Source organism: Laetiporus sulphureus (genome assembly GCF_001632365.1).
Source record: "Laetiporus sulphureus 93-53 unplaced genomic scaffold LAESUscaffold_21, whole genome shotgun sequence".
Lineage (NCBI taxonomy): Eukaryota > Fungi > Basidiomycota > Agaricomycetes > Polyporales > Laetiporaceae > Laetiporus > Laetiporus sulphureus.
Window position 1 is genome coordinate 349662 of NW_024468530.1, and position 23431 is coordinate 373092.

Below are 23431 nucleotides of genomic sequence, written 5' to 3' on the forward strand. Positions count from 1 at the left end.
AAGCGCCTCGCTCAAACACTCGCTTGCCTTAGGCGCCCATGTCTGCGTCCACCTTGCCAGTGCTTTCCAGCAGCCCATTCTCAAGCTAAATTGTTAGGATCCCTCGTGCATACGCCGCGATGGTGAAACTCACGCCGGAACTCATCCAGTCCGTGCCCTCCTCGCTGAACCCGCTCAAAGAGCGGCAGCTGGATCTCAGAGGTGGGTGGCGACCGTTCGTCTCTTGTGCGCATATCACGAACGACGGGTCGGTCGTGTTGCAGGCTACAAAATCCCTGCGATCGAAAACTTGGGTATCACCAGGGTGGGTTTTTACGTCCCTGTCTTGACTGTGGAGGTCTCCACGCTCACAAAAGACGCGGTTTGTGTTCGCAGGATCAACACGATGCGATCGACTTTACAGACAACTCCATCCTCGTCCTGGGCAACATTCCGCTCCTGCGGCGACTGCGCACGCTACTGCTCGCGAACAACCGCATCGCGTCCGTCTCGCCCGCGCTCCACCTCTCCGTGCCGAACCTCACCACGCTTGTGCTGACGAACAACAACATCACTGAGCTGGGCGACCTCGAGCCGCTCAAGGACCTCAAAAACCTTCTCTACCTCTCCCTCCTCGGCAACCCCGTCCGCGAAAAGAAATACTACCGCGAGTGGCTCGCATGGCGAATACCCGAGCTGAGGGTGCTCGACTTTCAGCGGATTCGGGACAAGGTGCGTGATGACTTCGAGAAAAAAGAACAGGACTCATGTCTGTGCCTCGTGTGGTAGGAGCGACAAACAGCAAAAACGCTCTTCCTCACTGCCGATAAGTTGCCCACGCAGCTCGCAACAACGCTGTCAACAACCGTGTCGACGCATACTTCCAAGGCGCCAGTAGCAACCGACGAGCCTAAACCGGCCATCGTGCACGGCAAGGCAGGACGACTCATGTCAAAGGAGGAGGCGGAGAAGGTGAAAGAGGCAATCGCACGCGCGACGTCCATAGAGGAGATCCGGCGGCTAGAACGTAGTCTGCGCGAGGGCTTTATGCCAGAGATGCAGAGCGTCGGCGCGTGAACTTTGTACGAGGCCGGTGTGAATCTTGCTGTAATCTTACTATACGTTGTCATGGTATATACCTTACGCATTTTCACGGACTATTCCTGTCCTATGTGTGAGGCACTATTGACACAACACGGGCGTTTACAAAAACACACAGCGAGGCTAATGAACAACAACATGAAAGCAAGCAGGACAGATAAACATTCTTGGCGTAAGCAAAAAGACAGTGATGGCGAGAGCGTTGCGGTGGCTTCTACAATCCACTGCCGAAATTGCCCAACCAGAGGCCATGGAACAGGAGGGCCATCAGAGCAAAGAGATTGGCAAAAGAGCTCACGCCATGCAACATACTGAACGTGCTGTTCAGTGACTTCATTGCATCGGAAATCTACACCGCGGATCAGTCATGCAGGCCGCGCAATTAGGTCAGGACACGCACGCCGGGCTCGTTATAAGCCTTGCCTTCTTCCTTTTCCTGCTTGTGGCGTTGAAACATGGTCCTGCAGGAGGCCGAGGTCAGATTACGTTTGTTGTGGATGTGCTCACAGCCGGAACTGACTTGCTAGTGAGAGGTCCGACCACAAAGTGGTTAATCAAGTGCATTATCGTGACGGTGCCGAGCGCATAAGCCTGCGCCACATCAGCCAGAGCCGGATTCGTGATTTCAGTGAGGACGGTGGGATGAGCGCGCGACCAGAGCGCCAAAAGGCCCGAGGACATGGCGATGCTGATCATGAAGTAAATGGGGAACGTGCGATGCTGGAGGGTGCCAAACTGGTGCCTTGCTAGAGATGAGCATTGAGCATTACGTCTATGCGTGCGAGGGCGAGAGACGCACGGAGGGTCCTGAGTGCAATAGTACCTGCGGCACGAGGGGGTCAGGAACGCTGTTCGCGTGCGGACGAGACCGAAGACGCACCGCCGATGAAGGTCACCCAAATCGCTGCGATCGGGAGCAGTCTGAGTAGGACGCACGAGGTGAAAGGCACACTAGAGGTACGCACACATTCCCAAGAGCCAGCCATAGGTGATGAGATAGAGACTGCGGAGGTTGAAGAGGGCGCGAATGGAGGCAAGGGAGAGGACCTGGACGGACGACATGGCGAAGGCAGAGAGACTGGCGCTTGATAGCCAAGACGAATTGACTGCCGCACCCGGTCGCCATCCGACGGTTCCTGCCGCCCACACGCGAGACAACGCGCTGCTCAGCGCTCGCTTTGCGCAGAATACGATAGCATATGTTGCACAAAAGCTGCGGAAGAACTGGGACGGCGAGCGCGAGACTCGGGGGAGGAGAAATGGGCGGCTGTGTGCTATGGGTCAGGAACGGCGGGAGGGTGATGTGCCTGGCCAGTTGGCGGGTTCTTTCTCACTCTATGCCATACTCCATATCCCGCCTCTCTCCCTCCCCCTCTCCCAACTCTCCCTCCTCCCGCCTCCCTCCCCGCCCTCTGCCCGTCGCACCCGATGGCGAGGCGTCCCCCGAGCTCTGCTGACCGTCCCTACACATCCGAAAGGCCCTTCTCTGCCCGGCCCACCACCGCCGGCGCGTACTACGACCGCGATCCGCAGTACACCTTCTCCCAGGAGTACACCATCGACGAGGACGACTCCGACGAGTCCGACGCTGAGGACGTCTTTGCCTTCGGCCCTCCCTCTACACCCCAGCAGCAGCAGCAGGACGCCCCGTCCCAGCCCGACCATGCTCAATTTCAGACGATACCCATCGCCATGTCTTCCCCCGGCTTCGGCGCGTCTCCGATAGCATTTCCGCCCGTGCAATTCCCTCCTCCGACCTTTGACCAGTCCATGCGGGACCGCGTCGGCCCCGTCCCAGGGCCATCGACCTTGCACCCACGACACCCGTACCACCTTACCCCCGTCGAGACACCACCTTCCACCGATTCGCAATCGCACGATGGCGACCCGTACCGCATGCGACGCCTCAATCAGGCTCCTAGTTCGCCTCTTACTGCCCCGGGAACAGCAATCACCAGGCTCTCTGGCGTTAGCTCGGCTCTCAGCAATCCTGGCGCACATATATCCCTTCCAGATGCAAAGGAAAAGTTTCGCGAACTGTCCTCGATTGAGCCGAAGTTGAAGGACATCCCCTGCACCCCAAGATCATTGAGCTTCACGAGCATGCAGGACTTTGAAAGTCAGGAAGAGTCTGTGAAGTACGTGACGCAGTCATGAGATTTACTCTGATACTCACTCATTCGATACGATGTTCGTGCACAGAATGGACTACAATTTTGATGACCTAGCCGAAGAGGAAGATAGCCCGTATCCAGAGGTGCGGGCGTCGGTATCAAATATTGACGATCCAGATATGCCCGTCTTGACATTACGACTATGGGTGCTTGGTCTGCTGCTGACTGCCGTCGCTGCGTGCGTACATGTCTACCTATGTGCGATTCTTCCCTCACATTCCTCCCAGAGCGGCGAACATGTTCTTCTACATGCGACAACCAGCGCCAAGCATAAGCACGACACTCGTCGTTATCGTGGCGCACCCCATCGGCAAGTTCCTCGCGTTTTGGCTGCCCATCACGACCTATCGTCTCCCGCGCTGGCTAGGCGGGCATGAGTTTTCGCTCAATCCCGGCCCTTGGAACATTAAAGAACACGCGCTGGTTTTCATGATGGCGAATGTCGCGAGTGGTCCGCCATATGCCATCCAGGCTACGATCTCCATCGACGTTAGCTACGGCGAAAACCTGGGATATTGGTTCAATGTGGTGCTGATCTTGGCGACGCAATTGACGGGCTTTGGACTGGCGGGGCTGTGCAGGAGGATATTGGTGTGGCCGGCGAGCATGGTGTGGCCACAGAACCTAATCGTGTGCACGCTGCTGAACACGCTGCACGCGGAGGAGGACGAGCCGCGCGGCGGTATCTCGCGCTTCAGGTATCTGGTGTATGTGGGTGTGGCGGCGTTTGTGTTCTACTTCCTGCCAGGTGCGTGCGTCTGCGACCTGGTTCACCACGCTGTTTTGACCGCGAGGGCTCTTTGAAGGGTACCTGTTCACCGCTCTGTCGGTGTTCTCCTGGGTTTGCTGGATCGTGCCGAACAATGTGCCGGTCAACCAGCTGTTCGGCATCGAGTCCGGGCTGGGGATGGGCTTGCTGACGTTCGATTGGACGCAGATCAGCTGGATCTCGAGCCCGCTGATGGTGCCATGGTGGGCGCAGGTGCAAGTATTCGCTGGCTTCGTGTTTTTCTATTGGATTTTGACGCCGGCGCTGTACTACCCTAACGTATGTGTCTCCTCTCCTCCACCTGCTTCCCTGTTACTGATGCACCTTCCGCCGTCATGCAGGTATGGAGTCTCGCATACTTTCCGATGCTTTCGACGGAGCTATACGACCGCTTCGGAGACGTGTACAACGTCTCGAAGATACTTGACAGTTCGGGAGATTTCTCCCAATCGTTGTACGAGGCGTACTCGCCGCTGTACCTTCCCGCGGCGTACACGATGACGTACCTAATGGCGTTCGCGCTCGCGCCATGCGTGATCGTGCACACGGCGCTGTTCCACGGGAAGACAATATGGCAAGGCATCAAGCGCGTGAGCACGGAAAAGGATGATATTCATGCGAAGCTCATGAAGGCGTACCCCGAGGTACCCGACTGGTGGTATGCGGTCGTGTTTGTGACGTTCTTTGCGCTGGCGATCGTTGCGGCGGAGGTGAGTGGATCGTTGGATGCGTTTGCTGTGTGATGTTGAAAGAGAGTAGGTTTGGCATACCGGCGCACCCGTGTGGTTCTTGATTCTCGCTGCGATTATCCCTGTCGTCTATATCATACCATCTGGATACGTCTACTCGATATCCGGCCAAGTGGTATGTCCTATATTTCTTTCTCCTCTAATGACATCACACTCATCGTTTCACAGATTTCGATAAACATTCTGGCGCAAATTATACCCGGAGTAGTACTTACAGGCCAGCCCATCCCTAACATGGTGAGTATTTTTGACGCTGGAGGGTATGGTCGCATTCTCACGGCCTCTTCATCGCAGTTCTTCAAGTCATACGCGCTGCAGACGCTCACTGAGGGCTCGAGATTCGTGTCAGACCTGAAGCTTGGGCACTACATCAAGGTCCCACCACGGGCTACATTCGTTGGTGCGCGCAACTTGTTGTCTTCGTGGAGCGTCGTCAGTTGATTCTTCAACAGCGCAATTGGTATCGACGTTGCTGGTCGCTTTCATCCAGTGCGGTATGCAGCAGTGGATGTTCGAGAGCGTGCCGCAAATCTGCACGCCGCACCAGAAATACTCGCTGACGTGTCCGCATAACGAGGTGTTCTACGAGGCGTCCGTGCTCTGGTGAGCTCCTACCGTGTGTCCTCGTCCGTTTCACGGATCGTGACCGATGTTCGGATCCATGACACAGGGGAGTAATCGGGCCCAGGCGTCAGTTTGGCTCGGGGTCGATGTACAACCCGGAGCTGTGGGCACTGCTCATCGGCGCAGTCCTGCCTATCCCGTTCTGGCTCTGGACGCGGCGGAATCCAGAGTCGTGGATGCGCTACATCAACACGCCGTTGCTCTTGAACGGCATCGCGGATATCCCGCCCGCGACGGGTATCAACTACTCGTCGTGGTTCCTGGTTGGATTCATCTTCCAGTATGTGCTGCGGAGGCGTAACTTTGCGTGGTGGAGCAAATTTAACTACGTGACGAGTGCGGCTTTGGATAGCGGTGAGTGGAGGAGGTTTCTTGCTAGGGAACGAGCAACTGATTGAGTGGCTGGCAGGGACGGTGGTCTCGCTGCTTGTGATTTTCTTTGCGTTGGAGGTATGTCTTGCGATGTTATATGAGATCAACGGGGTACTCATGATTGGCGATGTAGTTTCCAAAAGGCGGCGTCAGCATAAGCTGGTGGGGGAACGATGTATGGAAGAATAGTACGTAGCTCTCGCTGTATGTTGTCTGCATGCGAAGGCTCATGTGTCTCTTTTCTCCTTAGCTGCGGATTACAGAGGTACTCCATTGAGATCAACACCTTCCGGCGGCATCTAAGCATAATTTCATATTCTATCTAAATGCATTTTTTTCGGCATTCACAACATTTCATGGCTCCCTCGTAGGAGATACCTTTACAATTTGCCTTCATTGCTTTCTATGCTGCACATAACGTCGTTCGCTTCATGTATCATTGTCTTCTGTCCTTAAAGAACCCCCACCACCCAATGCTACCCATTCGCATCCCACCGGTTCGTCATGCACATCGATATAAAAACTGCTCATGTACAAGCTCAGATCAACGTGTTCTGCATGTAGGTTTCACGCGCCGGCGTCGATCACTCGCCGCCGGTTGCTTCCCGTCTAGATTAGCGTAGCAGCTGTTTTCTCAGGTACATATTACGGTATATCCATCTTGCAATGGGAAAGAGAAGTTGTAATTGTGACTCGTGCAATCTGAGATTGATGTGTCGTGCCAATCGATGCAACGAATGCAAGCTGCTCCGAAAGCCCAACGTTCTACCGCAAGATTCCCAGAAAGAGGCGGCCGGAACAGTAACCGGACTCGAACACGCTGTAGCCTCTTCGAGTGCGATCACTGTTCAGGTCGTGAATCAAGAATCTTCTCGATAGAGAACGACAAAGTCCATCGAGATGCATATATGAGCGTATGCACGGACGATCTTTCCCATCGAATGGCGAGCCGTAGCAAGAACTTCTTATAATACGATATGACACAGAGGTTTTGGAATGGGGTAGGAGTGAGGAGGGAAAGAGATGTGGAATGCGGAGATGTCTTCCGCTGATTGTGGCTGGCGACGACGACGGTATTCCACAGGATGCAGGGACTAAGGCCTTATCATGGCCTCCATCACTGACAGCTCTGGAGCATCTGTGAGAACATAGCAGGATGACTTGTCCAAGGTGCTGGTACCGGATCATGATGTCCAAGGCGATGTAGATGCCGGTGCGCTCGGCCCAGTCAAAACGACTGATTATAAGGTTGTAGTGAGCTTCGAACTCGGCCGCCAATCGAAGCCGGCCCTCTCCGTGATGGTGAGCATGGATGAGGGAGAGGTAGCGTGGATATGCCTGTGGAAACTCGGCAGCAGATAGGAATGGCTCTCGAGAGGCATCAAGGATTGGAAGCGAAATGGTGATGGCCCCGTTCTCGACCTTGAGGGTCTCTTTCTGACGAATGAGCCAGTCGATGCATGCTCCAACGCGCATAGTTGGTTAAGGCGGTGAGTGGAATATACACTTTCAAGCTGGATCGGATGATCTTGATCACGGCTGGAGGATCCATGAGACGGTCAGGGTCAAGTTCCGTCGCCGCATCAGGGAAATCGCGCGGTGACAGTTTGCGAGGGCCAGAGGGCACAGCCGGGGTAGTGCGGGAAGGCAGAGGGCTACACATGGCCCAACGTCGTCAGCAATGAGTAAGGCAGGAGAGAAGAAAATGCAAGTGGAAAAGAAGGCCCGGAGGGGCAAGTAAGGTTGAGGTGGAGGGCACAATAGAGTGTGCGATCATGAGGCGGCGGACCGCGCTAGGAAAAAAAAAAACAGGAGGCGCAAGAGTGCGAATAGTTGCGGAAACGCAGGCGCGAAGAAAGCGAGAGGCGCGGTGGCAAGAAAGAAGCAAGAGGCGCGAGGGCACGGAAGAAATGGGGCACAGAGGCGCGAGGGAGGCAGAGGCGCAGAGGCGCGAGAAACGGAGACGCGGTGAGAAGGAGGCGCGAAGGCGCATAGAGGCCGTAACGCGAAGTGACACGTACCAGGAGGAGGAGCCAGCGAAGAGGGCCCGACCTCTTTGTCTGTATGCGGCCTTCCCTCTACTCGTCCCACGCAACGCTCGCATTTACCGTCCTCTTTCTTCCGCAGCGTCGGCTCTTCTCCTTTTCATGGCGCCTTCTCTGCATTTCTCTTTTTATGTTTTCGTCGCTCATTGCTCCAACTACCTCTTGCACAGCATTGAGCTTGACCTCCAACGGGCATGTTATCGGGTGTGAGATGACAGTTGGGATGTGCCGAATGATGGGTTGTGCAGTATCAGGCAGCTCGTGGATGGGGACCGAATTGAACAGCTGAAGCTGGACGATAGTCGGGCTGAGCTGGCTCCCTAGACCCTGCAACCGCAGAGCTTGAGCGAGAGAATGTCAGTTGGCATGTATTACCAGCAGCCAGAGCTCCATGTCAAAAAGAATGACGAAGGGGTTCACCGCGAGATAAACCCCGACTTCTTGTATCGGATTTCCACATACGACCCACCGCGACACTAGCTGGGTAATAAAATGTGTGAGCGTAGGATTGACTTGAGCGTGCTCGCCAGATACAGAGAACCCATAAATGAAGAAAACAAGACATCCAGCGCATCGAGAGACTTCAGAGTCGTCGCGCAACGTGGGCAACATGGGTGTATGTTGGCGGTGCAGACGAAGAATATAACAATTGGGAGGGACTCATATACGAACGTACTCCTATGTTCGAATTGGCATCGTTTGACCGCTGAGCTTCAGGCTGCGATCGTTCAATCTCACCTTCCATTCTCGAGCTAGATCCTTCCTAATCAGTCACTGCACCCTTGCTGCGTCCACCTTGGCCGCTATGGCCTCACCAGAATTCCTGATTTGCGATTGAGAAATTTGCGCCTCGCAACGAGCATATGGCTTCGAAATGCTCATATCGAGGTTACACGGGCAAAAATCATCCTTTGATGAGCGCAACATGGTGAAATCAGTTTGTGGTATGCATCATGATAGATGCGTGATTCCTAGTCTCGAAACCACGTACGAAGCGGAGCATTTACCGTACAACTTCTCTTCACTGCGAGCAAACACCGCACGAAATCCGTCGCCGATGCGAACCGCCCATCTATAACTTGCGAGAATGATCAGATCACATGCATTGACAAGAATAGTACACAGACTGAGAACGGACGGGAACAATGATACAGCAGGTGACAGGGGCATTTTGCGAGTCAAATCTGAGTGCATGGGATATCGAATCATTTGAGGTCAAATGTCGAGGTCACATCAACGGAAGCCGCCCCAATCGGAGGGCCTCATTCCCATCATGCCTATACCACCGAGGCCCATACCCATACCCATACCCATTCCTCGCCTCCGCGGGCCTGCAGGAGCACGCTCTTCCCTTGTAGCGGTCAACACATTGTGCTTGTCTATCAGCTGCGGGATGATGGTTGAGGTCAGCAACGCCATATGAGCAGCTGTGAGTATGACACACGTCGTTGAGCAGGCTAGTTGACTTTGTGAGCGCAGCTAGGTAAGCAGTCAGCTGAACGTCCTCATATTCCTAAAATGCAGAGCATGCAGAATAAGCAAGAGGACAAGCAGAAGGTACACATAACATACTGTATCGAATTCCTCCCGAAAACCTTTGTGTTCACTTGCAGGAAGCGAAGCGACCAAGGCCGAAAGAGAGCGTAGGGTTGCATGGTCTTTGGTGGCTTGGCCTAAATATGAGCAGAAGTGATGAATTACATTGATGGTCAATACGAATTAGGATAGAACTCACCCGCAAGCACGTCACTGACATACTTCACAAGCAACACTATTCTATCGTGTAGCATCTTGACTGCAGCACGCTGCGAATTCAGGTGCGACTCGACTGCGAAAGGTCATGAGGAAGACTTCAGACTGTGCTAAGCATACACTTACGGCTGTTGTCTCCTTCTCCACCCTTCGCAGTCCAATCAACCGCAATACGCTCCGCCTCGCCCGTTTCAACAGTAAACGGTGCCTCGATGAATACTGAGCGCGACTTGTTGTCGCGGATCTCAAACGTGGGTTCATATGCTTTGATAGGGAGCGCTTGTCCTGTTATATCTGAAGCCGCAAAGACCGTGGATGGCTGCAGCAGCACCAGCAGTGGCGTGGAGCTGTACGGCACGAACTGTGGCGGATCAGAAAGAAGCGATCCCGTACCGTTGAGCAACCCACCTGTTCGTGCAGGGCGATGTGCTGGATGTTGGGCCGAGGCGCTACAGTATACCATCCGATGAACTCGAGCGATGGAAAGACCAGTTTGTCTAGCGCATGTTCCGTTCACGCTCATACAGGACAAGATCGACGAGTGCTTACATTGTTCTTTTCGATCAATCAGAAACGCCTGGTCTACAGTAAGACCATCCTCCCCAACTGCGAGCTCAAAGGTGTTCACTATCTCGACTTCACGCCCGTTTTGAGTTCCCAGGAGTGCGCCAAGAACTAGCAGCACCATTCTAAGTCAGTTGCGCAGATACACGATGGCCGCACTCAACCAACCGAAAGGCGAATTCGACTTAGTCTGTAGTTTCAGGCGGGTCAGATGCTCTGAGATGTTGAGGATGGGTAACGGATGACTGCCCGGCGGATCAGCATCTCCGTCGTCCCTCGCACTGTAAGATTGACATACAGGGATAAAGAGAGAGTAGAAGTTGTGGTGGAAGGCAACACGACAGGGAGTTCGTCAACGTCCATAGAAGTCATGATGTGCAGAATTCGCCAGCTGAGGTACGAGAAATGGGGATGAACGAATTCGAGCTGAGCCACACGCGTACTCTCAGACAAACGGACATAGCGCGCGTGGGCAAGATTGCTGTGAGGCTATCCATAGACACCTTGTTGAATGCAAATGCAAAAAAGAAAACAACTCATTCCCATTAGCCGACTCGAACGACTGACCTCGTCATGGCGTTATACTAGTGACGCGCTCTACCAACTGAGCTAAACGGGAATCAATACAACTATCAGTTTGATATTCATGTTGCATTTCATTGCTGGAAACACGAATTAACCTGCCCTGAACTTCTTTATGAAACGCGTACGGCGCGTCGCGTCTTTACTCACTTCTCGATCTCCCAACCAGCAGTTCAGTATGTCTGGGTTTGATGCTGATCGTATTTTTTCCGTCTCAATCCATGACGCCCCCGAGCCAACATTTCCTGAATCTCCTTCTCAAACGGAGAGACTCCTTCTAGACTTCCTGCTGCAATATCGGATTGGAGGGGAGTTTGTCTATAGGTCAGGCTTTCCATAATGAATGACTTCAGAAATTTGTTTCTTATATAACCGTAGGGACAAGCTACGCGCGAATCTGTTACTGAAGCAGTATCACCTGGAGGTGGACCTTCGCCACGTTGGTCTATACAATGACGAGTTGGTGCATGGCATACAAGAGAAGCCCGCAGAGATCCTGCCACTGGTGTGTTGACTTCAGTGTCTTTCATGTGAACGCGCTCCTTACGTGTTTGTAGTTTGAAACCGCCGCGACAAAAGCAGCGCGAACAATCCTCTTTCCTCTCGCCAACAGTCACGGCAACAATGCCGATACCACAGCGCACTCCATTCCTAACATCCAGATACTCATCAAGTCTGGGCTGAATCTTCAGCAGTTCCGTGACCTATCTGCCAACACAATGAACAAACTCGTTCGCATACCCGGCATCGTCATCTCCGCTTCCGTCCTATCCGCTCGCGCTACGAAACTGCATCTCCAATGTCGTGCGTGTCGTAGTCCCAAGATTCTCTACCCACCAAACGGCTTGGGTGGTTTGGGAGGTGGCTCGGATAAAGGATTACCTCGAGTCTGTGATGCACCAGAGATTGAGAATCAGAAGAAGGATTGCCCCATGGATCCATATCTCATCATTCATTCGAAATCATCATTCTCAGATCACCAGACGTTAAAGCTGCAGGAGGCACCAGACATGGTGCCAGTCGGAGAGTTGCCTCGCCACATGCTCCTCTCTGCAGATCGATATTTGACTGGGCAGGTCGTTCCTGGTTCACGGGTGATTGTGACCGGCATCTATTCGACTTTCCAGGCAGCGAAGTCGGTTCGTCCTATTCCTTCGAATGTAAAAATGTTAATGCTTACGATCATCTCGCGAATAGAAATCCGGTGGCGCAGCTGCGCTGCGGAATCCTTACCTCCGTCTCGTGCATCTCGAGGTGTCGTCTCCATCCGCTGGCGGGTCCGGAGGCTCAAATCCATTCGGCATGCAATTCACTCCTGAAGAAGAGGAGGAGTTTGGCGAGATGGCTCGCAGCGAAGGCTTCTATGAGCGCTTTGCTAAGAGCGTCGCACCCAGTATTTTTGGCAGCCTCGGTATGTTCTGAATTTTGATCTCAGTCGGACAAGGGTCATTCACACGTTTTGCAGATATCAAGAAGGCAATTACGTGTCTACTGTTTGGCGGCTCGAAAAAGGTGCTCCCCGACGGAATGAGGCTACGAGGAGATATCAATGTCCTGCTATTGGGTGATCCCGGTACAGCGAAGAGTCAGCTCCTCAAGTTCGTAGAAAAGGTGACTAGAGCAATCGACCTGTATCAGATCCCAAGCTGATGCTTTGCCACGAAGGTTGCCCCAATTGCAGTATACACGTCAGGGAAGGGCTCGAGCGCTGCCGGTCTCACAGCATCTGTACAGCGTGACCCAGTCTCAGTACGTCTGTCAAACGCCCTTCGAACGTCTCATCTGACAATGGTGCATGCACAGCGGGAATTTTACCTGGAGGGGGGAGCTATGGTCCTCGCAGACACAGGTGTGGTATGCATTGATGAGTTCGATAAGATGCGCGACGAGGATCGGGTCGCTATCCATGAAGCGATGGAGCAACAGACAATCTCCATCGCCAAAGCCGGTATCACCACCGTCCTAAACTCGCGGACGAGTGTGCTTGCTGCAGCAAATCCAGTTTGGGGTCGATATGACGAGGGCCGTAGTGCGGGAGAGGTATGAAGCTTGATATACGCTTCATCGGGATACGACTGACATCTTGCCTCAGAACATTGACTTCCAAACGACCATCTTATCGCGGTTTGACATGATTTTCATCGTGAAGGATGAACACAACGAACAACGCGATCGGGTAGCGTAAAATGTTTCCAGTGCATGATATTTCGCTGAGCTCTTTCCTGCAGATGATTGCAAAGCATGTCATGAACATCCACATGAACCGACCAAATGACAATGCTGACGAAAACGGCGAAGCTGTGGGAGAGATCGACATCGATAAGATGAAGCGGTATATCTCGTATTGCAAATCGTACGCCCGTGCTTGCTTTCTGTGTCGACAACGGCGTTTTCATAACACGAAACCCACAGAAAATGCGCACCACGGATTTCGGCGGAAGCGCAAGAGATGTTGAGCAGCCACTTCGTCTCGCTGCGTCAGCAAGTGCAGCAGATAGAGCGAGACAGTGACGAACGCAGCTCCATTCCCATTACTATACGGTTCGTCCAGTGATCTCCACAGTCTCACTTGTCATTGACTCTTCCACAGTCAACTCGAGGCCATCATTCGCATTTCGGAATCGCTGGCAAAGCTAGCCCTCTCTCCAGTCGTCCACAACCATCACGTCGAAGAGGCCATCCGCCTTTTCAAGTGCTCGACAATGGATGCCGTGTCCGCTGGTTCTGTCGACGGACTGTCTCGTGGCGCGTTGAACGATGAGATGAGCGCGATCGAGAAGGAAATCCGGAGACGGCTGCCAATCGGATGGAGCACCAGCTATCAGAGTCTTGTGCGCGAATTCGTGACGCAGCACGGCTACTCTAGTCATGCACTTGAGCGCACGCTTTTTGTGATGGAGAAGAGGGAGATCATAAGATTCTCAGGACAGGTACGTGCGTTCCAACTATGCCTTACCACAGACGACTGACCACTGTGTTTTTTATCTGTTCAGAACAAGGTTGTTCACAGGTGAGCATCTCGGCGACTGATGTGTTTGGCGGTATACTGACAACATAAATTATAGATCGGGTGTGTGATATGCTGGTGGTGTGTTTTCCCGGACTGTGGTCGTATGCATTTGTATACTCTTTGGCTGTATTTATATAATATAGCGTCTTACTCTCTTCGCATCGCAACTATGTCCGATGTGACTGCACAGCATAGTCGTTATTCAGCCATCTCGAAAGGAAAACCATTGAGTACATTGAGCGAGCGATCAAAAAACAATAGCCCACCGCGAGGGTCGAACTCGCAGCCTTCAGATGCCTGGCACTCATAAGAGTCTGACGCTCTATCCGATTGAGCTAGGCAGGCAATAACGATATGCTATTGTGAATATATAGAGAGAATAGCAGGCGCCGGAGCAACGGGAACCTTGCCCTGGCTGGTGACTATGGCATCCAAATGTCACGGTGCGACTCGTCGTGCGCACGCTACCGCCTTGCTTCGAGCACCTTCGAGTCCCTTTCTTGAGCAATTCACGACATCACAGCGGATCTCAGCCCCCCCGTGGTGCAGTGATCGAGCGTGTTTCATAGAGGTTGAGATTGGCTGACATCCAGAATGTGCAACGCACTTCACGAGTAAGCTCCTGAGGAAGTGACTATAGTTTAAGACATGACCGTGGTAGAGAAGGCTTCCACATGAGCGTCGATCCGGAGCAAGCAGTCAATATGAACCGTATTTATGACTGCATGCAGACTCGACATAATAGTGCAAGCGTCCTCTGGCGGATCTGGAGCACCATGCGGTGGCTTGCAGGAGAGCGGAAGGTGGGGATGCGTACCGCATAGGGTGGGATGGTATGCCTCGCCGTCCGCGAGTGAGCGGCGTGGCAGATGTCCGTAAACAGCAGTGGGCGCGTCGCGAACTTGCGGGCGGCCTTGAGCGAGAATCTAGCACATTATTGGCGGATGGAATACGTACCGCTGGGGAGTAGCTGCCTTGCGCTCGGCACCTTCGGGTGATAAGGCCGGCCGAAACGCCAACCTTGGTCCTTCAGCAATGAACGTCCCTGCACGTCCGGACGTTATGTTTGAAAAGAGCGTTCCAGGAAAGCACAACCTCCCGCGACATTCACAAGAAACCATCCGACTGAACGGCGTATACATTCGCCCGTTCGAACCAGCCACGCGGCATCACAAACCGTCGTGAGACCACAGAGCGGTGCAGCTCGCTTCTCCAAGTATGTGACAAATTCCGCTCGACACTTCAACGGTCCTAGTACAATCACAGAAGCGGACCTTGTGATGAGGCGCAGATCCACGGAGAGTGAATGCGCGCGGCGTTCTATCCGCGGGTTTGCGGTAATATGCGGCCGCCTGGCTGATTCGCAGCCTCCAGGTTTTCGCGTGGCAGCGCCGCCGCCGTGGCGCACGTCCCTTCGGCGCACACGCACGCGAATGGAAGTTGCAATGCGGTCCCAGCGGACTTGTTAACAACTCACCAGTCGCCACCGAGCTGGCTTTCTAAGAATCAAGGTCAAGATCTAGGATTGACATGATCCATCATTCTGTCAGAAGGGCTTTCGCCGAGATGATGGAGGTCGCTACTCACGGAGGGGCCTAAACCGGAGGCTGTGCAGCGCCCGTCAGCTGTCCATGTCAGCCTTCGAGGTCGGACTGATAGCAAGATAGAGATCGCGCCGCGTAACGAGGTTTGTGCGATGAAGCCGGAGAGAAGGAGCGGCTCCCGCTGTCGTGATTAATGCCATCAGCAACACTGATGAGCGACACGTCAGCATTTCAGCAAGATAGCAGCTGAAAGGCCCAGCAGGCAAGAAGAAAAGAAATCAATAACCCAGCGTTCGGAGCGGCTTATATGCTGTCCATCTTGCTGCTGCGCTGCACAGTGTATCGTGCATCGACGTGAGACGAACTCTCTCGCTTGCGGACTGCGTAGCGGTCAACATTAGCCGCGAAGAAACTCATGCACTGTAGCTGGACATGGACGGTGGATGCATGCTGATGTTCCGCAGTCTGCTGCGGATCGCAGGCTCGGTGCATCATTCTGCTATACAGGTTGAGGACGCCCGAAGAAGATGTGGGCTTATGTGTACGCACAGCCCCGCTGCGGAGCGGTTTACTCTGACCGCTGGCGTTCGCTATTCCCGTTTTCGTGTGGGCGCAGCTCGACGATGTCTGTTCGGCTTCATCCAGTGGCGTTCTGTCTTCCATGCCGCTGCGGAGACGTCGACTAATTGGCCTTTCGAGGATTTCTCACTCAAGCTGTGGTGTTCGAGAACGCCGGTCTCTGCAAATCCGCAGTCGTTGGATGATGCTTCTCCCCTTCGGCCCAGCGTCAAGCGACTGCGCTGCTGGATCGCGTTTCTATTTGGAAGGGAATTTGACGGTGAGGAATAGGCGATTTGCTCAATCTGCAACAAGATGGAGATGAATGCGATGTGATCGATCGTTGAATTCGAGAGGGCCGCAGCAGGAGCCTCGGGGTCGTTTTCGCCAATGTCCACCGTCGCCACTGCCGTATACCCGGTAGCGCTCAGCGGCCACGATATCGCCATACGAAAGATATCGCGTGCTAGACTCCAGGAAACCGCGCTCCCGTGAATGAATGGAAGTTCAAGAATAATTCAGCCTGGACGACGGTTCCGAAGTGGTTATTCGTTCCGGCGGCAAGGCATTCAGGCCTCGTTGAGATGGAAACGCCATTGGCAGCGCGAACACAGATTTGGGGTTGCGAGGTTGTGATGGGTGCAATTGCGATCATAGTAGAAGAACACAATTGAGTGGTTGAATTTCTTTCCGAATTGAATTCCGGAGCCCGAATGGGGCGGTGAGTGACGGAGATTTCAGCAGTATTGGAGTTGGAAGCTCAAGTTGACTGTAAATGACAGTTGGCGGGGGCATCCGTGATTAAGCTGACGTGGCTTGATCCGCATGTAAAGCGGGGACTCGAGTCAGAAGAAGTGTGGCCAGGCCGCGAGGCTGCCGCGCAACCGTAGAATCTAGATGAGAGGCGTTCGTAATGCATGCAGCAAATGTTGAAGAACTGGTCCTGCATCCGGGCTGTTCTGAGAGGCAGCGTTGTGAAGTGAGCGACACTACTCTATACAACTGCCAATTCCACAACATAATGTGAGATCAGTGATTGTGGAGCGGAAACGTGACGCCTCAGGGTGTGCGTCGGCAGCGGGCGGCCGTATGTTTTGACAAACGTGCTTACACGGCGCGCGCCGGCGGTGAGTCAAGCTGGCTCGCGTGGGAACGCCCCGTCGTTGATGACAGGGGTGGGAAAAAAGCGCGAGACGCAGCACCTTTTGACTGGCACTCCTCCGCCCTCATCACCACATTTCCAGCTGCCCTCCTCTGTCCTCCACTCCACTACATAACCGCCTCCGCAGCCGACTGCACCATGTCCGTAGACTCACACTTTGCCTCGCCCGTATTCTACGCTCCCACCCTCTCCCGCGCGACCTTTCCCGCACACCCCAAGCACGACGACTCCCCCGGCGCCGGCCCCTTCCTGGACGAGGCCGACTACGCGAAGCAGTCCTTTGACTTTTTCCACTTCGGCAGCACAGCCACCTCAGGCGTCCTCGCGCCTCACCCGGACCAGTTCGAGTCAGAGCTAGACTCGTCCCTCGCCGCCTTCGACGCCGAGCTCTCGCTCCTCCCCGTAGAGACAGAGACCCAGGACATTTTTTCCTTCCTCCGCTCCGACACACCCACCTGCGGCCCGCCCTCCACCTTCACCGTCTCTTCCGAGTCGGTGTCGGGGTATGACTCTAGCTACGCCGACTCCGTCTCCGGCCGCGACAGCTACTACGCTTTCCACCCCGCCTACGCCCGCTCTCCCGCATCCAGCTACACCGCAAGCAACTACTCTTTCCGTACGCACGAGCTTGAGATGGACTTTAAACGCATGGCCTTGCCCGCGCCGCAGGACGAGCACAAGGTCTTTGCTGCGCTCCCCGCATCTCCATCTATGCGCAACTCTCCCGCGACGATTCCCACGATCGCGCGCTACTCCCCGACGACGGCGGGTTATTCCCCGCGTGGGAGCTTCTCCGATTATGAGCCCGCGCAGCCGCATCACGTACGCATTGGCAGCTCTGCGGCCTCGGACTACTACCCGCAGGCGTCTATCCCGGGCGTTAACAAGCAGTACAATTACGGCGTCGGCGCAGTTGTATCGCCCTCCACTGTGTCTCCGTCGCTACCCGCTGTGCCTCCAATCCCGGTCATTGCCACCACTCCAATGCCCAAGAAGATGGAGGAGATGCAGCAAGACCCGAAGAAGAAGTATCAATGCCCTTCGTGCCCGAGAGGTTAGTCTCTTTGTTCTTATTTTATCATTATTCCCAAGCTGCAGTTCCTGACTATTATTCTCACCATAGCCTTCGCTCGCGCCTATAACCTTAAGACGCATATCCAGACCCACGATCCGAACCGCTCTAAGCCGTATTCCTGCCACCACAAGTCGTGCGGTAGGTCGTTCAGTCGCAAGCATGATCTGACACGCCACTTGGTGTCGATCCACCGCGCCGAGTCGGTTTCGTCCGGCTCGTCGACGTCCAAGTCGATTGGTGTGAACAAGGATACCCGTGGCTGGTGCGACAACTGTGGCAAGGGATGGGTCGGCAAGGGAAAGGAGAAGGGCTGCGAGTGTGACAGCGCCAAGTAAACGAAGGCATGCTGCAGTGTTGGATTGCCTCTATGGTTGCGTACGTCGTCTCTTGTTCACGCTTTGCTACACGTCGAAGCTCATTATTGTTGCTCTAGCTATGTGCAACGCCCAGGTCCGTCTGAGTGGTGTGGAGCAGAGTGCCGGTTACAAGGGTATACATATGCAACCGGGATGCCCCTAGACTGCGAAGACGATTATGGCGGACGCGGTGGTCGTGCGTGTGTTCCTTTGCGGACCTGTTCCCTATGCGCGACTCTTCCTGCGTTCCCCCTTTACTGGAATGTTCACGCCTGCATATGCTGTGCCTTTGCTATGTCGGACTGTGTGATGTAGTGTGTGCGACACCTCTTCCACTGTGTTACTATTCTGAACTGCGTGTGATATGATGCATGGATTCTATCCTTTGGCTGTTCGGCCGAGTTCTGTGTGTATTTAACTGTTGCTTGAAATAAGAATGCGCGTTGGACGAATTGATGATCGTCATACATAGTGGGTCTATGTGGCCCATGGCTGACCTCGGGTGGCCGCCCGTGACCTATGCGCCGCTCCCGAGTGGTCGCCGACTTCCCGTTATGGCAGCTGTCCTGCGTCACTCTGACGTCCCAGCCATGGGCCCTCCTCCCGGACCAGCAAATACGCAGAATATATAATGGCCACCTCGCCTCTGGCCTGCTCCCCGCACGCCGTTTCTCCCGCCCTCCGCGAACAGCACATCCACATACCAACACTAAGTCGAAGGCAGCATGGCCAGCGCGATCTCCGGCGCCGTGAAACACGCGTTTGGGGCTGCGACACAGAATGCAAAGATTGCGGACCTTCAGAGCGATATCATCGACCCCGCGTCCATGCCCAACAAGGGCCTCACCACAGACTATGGAATCTACGTGTCGGACACGGATAACTGGTGGGTCTTGTGCCGAATTAATAGTATGTGCAGTGGCTGATGGTGCTTTCAGGCTGAAGGTTCAGGATGGCATCAACACTGGCCCAAATCTTCTTGAAGACCAAGTGGGTATATGCGTGTGTATTATATCGTGGCGGGATGCTCACCATACCACCAGATCGCGCGCGAGAAGATCCACAGATTCGACCATGAGCGTATCCCGGAGGTGCGCCAGTCACTCACGTTATACTCTCTGACACCGCATATTGATAATTTACTATTCAGCGTATAGTCCACGCCCGTGGTTCAGGCGCGCACGGCTACTTTAAGGTGTTCGACGACCGCGCGAAGAAGTATACACACGCACCCGTCCTCACCGACTCTTCGCGCACCACGCCCGTCTTCGCGCGCTTCAGCACCGTGCAGGGCTCGCGCGGCAGCGCAGTATGTTCCTCCCCTCTCCCCTCATACGACCACTCACCTGTAGCAATTGCAACGTAGGACACTGTTCGCGACGTCCGCGGATTTGCGGTCAAGCTCTACACCGAGGAGGGCAACTGGGACATTGTCGGGAACAACATGCCAATCTTCTTCATCCAGGATGCGATTAAGTTCCCCGACTTTGTGCATGCCGTCAAGCCCGAGCCGCACAACGAGGTGCCCCAAGGCCAGAGCGCGCACAACAACTTCTGGGACTTTTGTGGGCTCCAGCCTGAGTGTGCGTCGGCATGCCTTTCTGTATCCTTCTCCCTGCTGACCTCAGCGTATCCAGCGGCGCACATGGTGATGTGGGCCATGTCCGACCGTGCCATCCCCCGCTCGTTCCGTATGATGCAGGGCTTTGGTGTCAACACTTACAAGTTGCTGAATGCCCAGGGCGAACGCTTTTTCGTCAAGTTCCACTGGCTCCCGGAGCTTGGTGTCCATAGTTTTGTCTGGGACGAGGCGCTCAAGATTAACGGCCAGGACCCTGGTGAGGAGGCTCATCACTGATCTGTACATTCCACCCATATCGACTTGAGACGTGCAGATTTCCACCGTAAGGATCTCCAAGAAGCCATTGAGAACGGCGCATTTCCCAAGTGGACATTCGCGATCCAGACGATCCCCGAGTCGAAAGAGCACGACTTTGAATTCGACATCCTCGACGCGACAAAGGTGTGGCCCGAGGAGCTCGTGCCGCTCGAGGTGATCGGCGAAATGACGCTCAACAAGACGGTCGACGAGTTCTTCACCGAGACGGAACAGGTCGCATTCTGTACATCGCACGTCGTGCCGGGCATCGGTTTCAGCGACGACCCGCTCCTGCAGGGCCGCAATTTTTCGTACTTTGATACGCAGATTACACGCCTGGGCGTGAACTGGGAGGAGCTTCCGATCAACCGCCCGGTGTGCCCTGTGCTCAACCATAACCGCGATGGCGCGATGAGAAGGAGAATAACTAAAGGCGAGGTAAACTACTGGCCGAACAGGAAGGAAGTTGGAGCCCCCGTACCGATCAGCGAGGGAGGTTATGCCGAGTGTGTATTTTTTTCTCGTGATTAAAGAACAGCGCGGCTAACGCACACCCTCAGCTTTGCACAGAAGATTGTAGGTATCAAGCAGCGCGTGCGCAGCAAGAAATTCCAGGAACACTTCAACCAGGCACAACTCTTCTACAACTCGCTCACACCATACGAGAAGGCACACCTCGTGAGCGCGTTCTCGTTCGAGCTCTCACACTGCGACGACCCGGTCGTGTTCGAAACGTACACGAAGCTGCTGAACAACGTCGACTTTGAGCTCGCGAAGCAGGTCGCGATCAACGTCGGCGGCATCGTGCCCGAGAAGCCGCTGCGCGAGAACCATGGGAAGAGCACGCCGACGCTCTCGCAGGTGTATTACGCGCCCAAGGAGCCGACAATCGTCTCGCGACGCATTGCGATTCTCGTCGCGGACGGGTTCAATCTCGCGGAGGTCGAGGCGCTGCGCGCCGCATTCAAGCTCGGCCAGGCGACGACGTGGATCATTGGCCCGCGCCGCGGATTGGTGTACCCCGCGGGTCAGGTCGTCGGCAAGGGCGCAGGCGTTTGGGCGGACCATCACTATGAGGGCCAGCGCAGCACGCTGTTTGACGCGGTCATTGTACCGAGCGGCGCTGAGCATGCACAAAAGCTCGCGCAGAATGGACGGGCGATTCACTGGGTTCGGGAGGCATTCGGGCACTGCAAGCCCATCGGTGCCACTGGCGAAGGTTCGTATGATCGCATATCTGACTGCGTAGGGGGCATGGATGCTGACGAGCGATGCAGGTGTCGCGTTCATCCGTGAGGCGGTGCAGCTCCCGGGAGTGCAGTTCACGAACAATTTGAACAGCGGCTCAGTAGTAAGCTCGTACGGCGTCGTCACCACGGGCAAGTATGATGCAGGGTCGGCCGCAACGGACACGCTCAAGATCGCGCAGGGCGAGGAGAAGGGCTTCGTGTCCAACTTTGCGTATGAGATCAGCAAACACAGGTGCTACGAGCGCGAGATAAACGGGCTTACGTCGAGGGTGGCATACTGAGCGGATGTGAATGTGTACGCGAAGGTTTAAGGAGCGAGAAAAAAGAATCTGTACGATACAGTGCTCGACTTATATGTACTAACGAATGTATCATCTCTGTAGTATGCTGTCCATATATATATTGATTCAGTGAATGTAAAGGACCAAAAATTGTACCAGTAGCCCACCGCGAGGGTCGAACTCGCAGCCTTCAGATGGACTCTTATAGTAAGAGTCTGACGCTCTATCCGATTGAGCTAGGCGGGCGCCTTGTCATGTGACATGACATTTTATACTCAACCATTAAATGCTTAATTACGCTATGATTGGGGCCTCAGTCGGATCCTCGACCTACGTGCAATACACCACGCAATGGATTTGAATGATTTGCACCCTCCGGACGACTACAGCCACCGATTCTTCATTTGGCACGAATGGATACAGGTGTCGCGTTCCCGTCGTGCCCATCGTGCAACACACTAAGGCGTCCGATTCAACAATGACTGACTAGGCTAACGGACCGCTCACGAACGAGAATGTGTTCGACTATTTCGCGACGTCGATGTTCTATGACAAGCAAAGCAACAACCAAGTGCTGCGCATGCAGACGATGCACGTTGGAATGCCGCTTGAGAACGAGGCGGAGGAGCTCAGGTGCGTGACTGCGGTTGGTATTGCGATTCGATAGGCTGATTGGGTTTGGCATACGCAGGCGGTTTACTGGTGTCGAGTTTGCTGTTGTACATGCACAGCCGCCTGGGCTGTTTATTATCCACAAGCGAGAGCGACTGTCGCCCGATGAAGGTAGGCCACACATCCCCTTGGGTGCACCCCACTGCTGTGGCTTTGATATCTGAACCATCCACCAGTCCGGCCATTGGCAGCGTACTTCATTATCAATAACCGCATATATCAGTCTCCCGATGTCTATACCCTTGTTTCGAACCGATTGGTGAGACTCTCTGCGAGTTAGCTATACAGGCGCAGCTCAGCAATGAACATTTACAGCTCACGTCCCTCCATGCCTTACAAACGTCCATGGACACCCTCCGCGCGCATCGACCTAGCTATACACCACGCACGGGCTTCGTTTGGCCCATCGTGGAGTTCACTTCGACAACGGCGGGCAGCAAGCGCAGCGCGGACGAAGAGGGTGCGGCCGACAGCGACCTGACTGGTCCTTCAAAACGGCGCAAGAGGCCGCATGAGCGGCAGCAGAACAACTTGCTCCTGTTCAACGCCATGCGCACGACGGCCGTGCACGCGAATGCGTCATTCACGCTGCCTGAGGCGGCGTCTGAGAGCACGACGGTCCCCGAAACACCTGGTGCGGGGTCAGGAACGCGCTCGTCTGGGACGCCCGCGCCGGCATCGACGAGAGGGCCGACGCCGAAAAGAGGTGAGACACCGCAGGCGCAGCCCGCGAAAGGTCCTCCTGGTGGAGGGAAGAAGAAAAAGAGAAGTGGGTGGGCTTTGCTCGTGCTCACTTATAGAGAGCTCATCAAATTATGTGATTCAGGGACCGGTACGATGTCCACAGTCAGTTAGATCTGATCCCGACTATGGAGAGTGTTCAGATCTAGTTCCGCTTGCGTTCCGTTGCCTTGCAGAGTCTGTCGAGTGGCT

General features: G+C 54.5%; 9 protein-coding genes and 3 non-coding genes across 12 annotated transcripts; 6 read left to right on the forward strand and 6 right to left on the reverse strand.

The window, feature by feature from the left end:
- The first annotated feature begins 31 nt into the window (after nt 1–31).
- LAESUDRAFT_726151 (L domain-like protein) lies at nt 32–1137 on the forward strand. Its single transcript, XM_040908973.1, has 4 exons — nt 32–201; nt 264–304; nt 376–711; nt 769–1137. Exons 1-4 carry the CDS (start codon nt 120–122, stop codon nt 1054–1056), a joined length of 747 nt encoding a protein of 248 aa, XP_040764062.1. The 5' UTR covers nt 32–119; the 3' UTR covers nt 1057–1137.
- On the reverse strand, nt 1111–2363 carry LAESUDRAFT_726152 (uncharacterized protein). Its single transcript, XM_040908974.1, has 6 exons — nt 2046–2363; nt 1961–1984; nt 1880–1903; nt 1601–1826; nt 1481–1541; nt 1111–1429 (listed from the first exon to the last, which is right to left on the reverse strand). Exons 1-6 carry the CDS (start codon nt 2140–2142, stop codon nt 1295–1297), a joined length of 567 nt encoding a protein of 188 aa, XP_040764063.1. The 5' UTR covers nt 2143–2363; the 3' UTR covers nt 1111–1294.
- Nucleotides 2326–3456, reverse strand: LAESUDRAFT_190723 (uncharacterized protein). The gene is made up of 2 exons (XM_040901510.1): nt 3257–3456; nt 2326–3191 (listed from the first exon to the last, which is right to left on the reverse strand). Exon 2 carries the CDS (start codon nt 3079–3081, stop codon nt 2416–2418), a length of 666 nt encoding a protein of 221 aa, XP_040764064.1. The 5' UTR covers nt 3082–3191; nt 3257–3456; the 3' UTR covers nt 2326–2415.
- LAESUDRAFT_653658 (OPT oligopeptide transporter) lies at nt 3284–6071 on the forward strand (the record flags this gene model as incomplete). Its single annotated transcript, XM_040904438.1, has 12 exons — nt 3284–3432; nt 3482–4002; nt 4061–4302; nt 4365–4733; nt 4783–4887; nt 4941–5009; nt 5067–5172; nt 5225–5375; nt 5443–5750; nt 5806–5846; nt 5902–5956; nt 6019–6071. The coding sequence occupies 12 exons, from the start codon at nt 3284–3286 to the stop codon at nt 6069–6071; spliced, it is 2169 nt and encodes a 722-aa protein (XP_040764065.1).
- Nucleotides 6072–8865: 2794 nt separating this feature from the next.
- LAESUDRAFT_812913 (COP9 signalosome subunit 6) lies at nt 8866–10603 on the reverse strand. The gene is made up of 9 exons (XM_040914441.1): nt 10428–10603; nt 10298–10374; nt 10115–10240; nt 9974–10062; nt 9692–9926; nt 9549–9641; nt 9386–9486; nt 9258–9326; nt 8866–9199 (listed from the first exon to the last, which is right to left on the reverse strand). Exons 1-9 carry the CDS (start codon nt 10499–10501, stop codon nt 9047–9049), a joined length of 1017 nt encoding a protein of 338 aa, XP_040764066.1. The 5' UTR covers nt 10502–10603; the 3' UTR covers nt 8866–9046.
- A 65-nt stretch (nt 10604–10668) lies between these two features.
- Nucleotides 10669–10748, reverse strand: LAESUDRAFT_t56. Its single transcript has one exon. It is a non-coding gene; the product is annotated as a tRNA-Thr (tRNA).
- A 125-nt stretch (nt 10749–10873) lies between these two features.
- On the forward strand, nt 10874–13925 carry LAESUDRAFT_679890 (ATP dependent DNA helicase). The gene is made up of 13 exons (XM_040905711.1): nt 10874–11035; nt 11090–11216; nt 11269–11850; nt 11909–12122; nt 12177–12322; nt 12377–12460; nt 12515–12751; nt 12804–12887; nt 12940–13064; nt 13124–13252; nt 13302–13641; nt 13705–13721; nt 13777–13925. Exons 1-13 carry the CDS (start codon nt 10890–10892, stop codon nt 13787–13789), a joined length of 2244 nt encoding a protein of 747 aa, XP_040764067.1. The 5' UTR covers nt 10874–10889; the 3' UTR covers nt 13790–13925.
- A 55-nt stretch (nt 13926–13980) lies between these two features.
- Nucleotides 13981–14066, reverse strand: LAESUDRAFT_t55. Its single transcript has one exon. It is a non-coding gene; the product is annotated as a tRNA-Lys (tRNA).
- A 3057-nt stretch (nt 14067–17123) lies between these two features.
- Nucleotides 17124–18395, forward strand: LAESUDRAFT_759508 (uncharacterized protein; the record flags this gene model as incomplete). The annotated part of the gene is made up of 2 exons (XM_040912601.1): nt 17124–18039; nt 18109–18395. 2 exons carry the CDS (start codon nt 17124–17126, stop codon nt 18393–18395), a joined length of 1203 nt encoding a protein of 400 aa, XP_040764068.1.
- A 611-nt stretch (nt 18396–19006) lies between these two features.
- On the forward strand, nt 19007–21993 carry LAESUDRAFT_679896 (catalase). The gene is made up of 9 exons (XM_040905712.1): nt 19007–19302; nt 19355–19406; nt 19460–19507; nt 19567–19725; nt 19783–19999; nt 20054–20254; nt 20312–20801; nt 20856–21514; nt 21573–21993. The coding sequence occupies exons 1-9, from the start codon at nt 19142–19144 to the stop codon at nt 21824–21826; spliced, it is 2241 nt and encodes a 746-aa protein (XP_040764069.1). The 5' UTR covers nt 19007–19141; the 3' UTR covers nt 21827–21993.
- On the reverse strand, nt 21987–22072 carry LAESUDRAFT_t54. The gene has a single exon. It is a non-coding gene; the product is annotated as a tRNA-Lys (tRNA).
- Nucleotides 22073–22177: 105 nt separating this feature from the next.
- Nucleotides 22178–23353, forward strand: LAESUDRAFT_759510 (MED6-domain-containing protein; the record flags this gene model as incomplete). The annotated part of the gene is made up of 6 exons (XM_040912602.1): nt 22178–22249; nt 22317–22459; nt 22518–22609; nt 22675–22757; nt 22814–23267; nt 23325–23353. The coding sequence occupies 6 exons, from the start codon at nt 22178–22180 to the stop codon at nt 23351–23353; spliced, it is 873 nt and encodes a 290-aa protein (XP_040764070.1).
- Nucleotides 23354–23431: the final 78 nt, after the last annotated feature.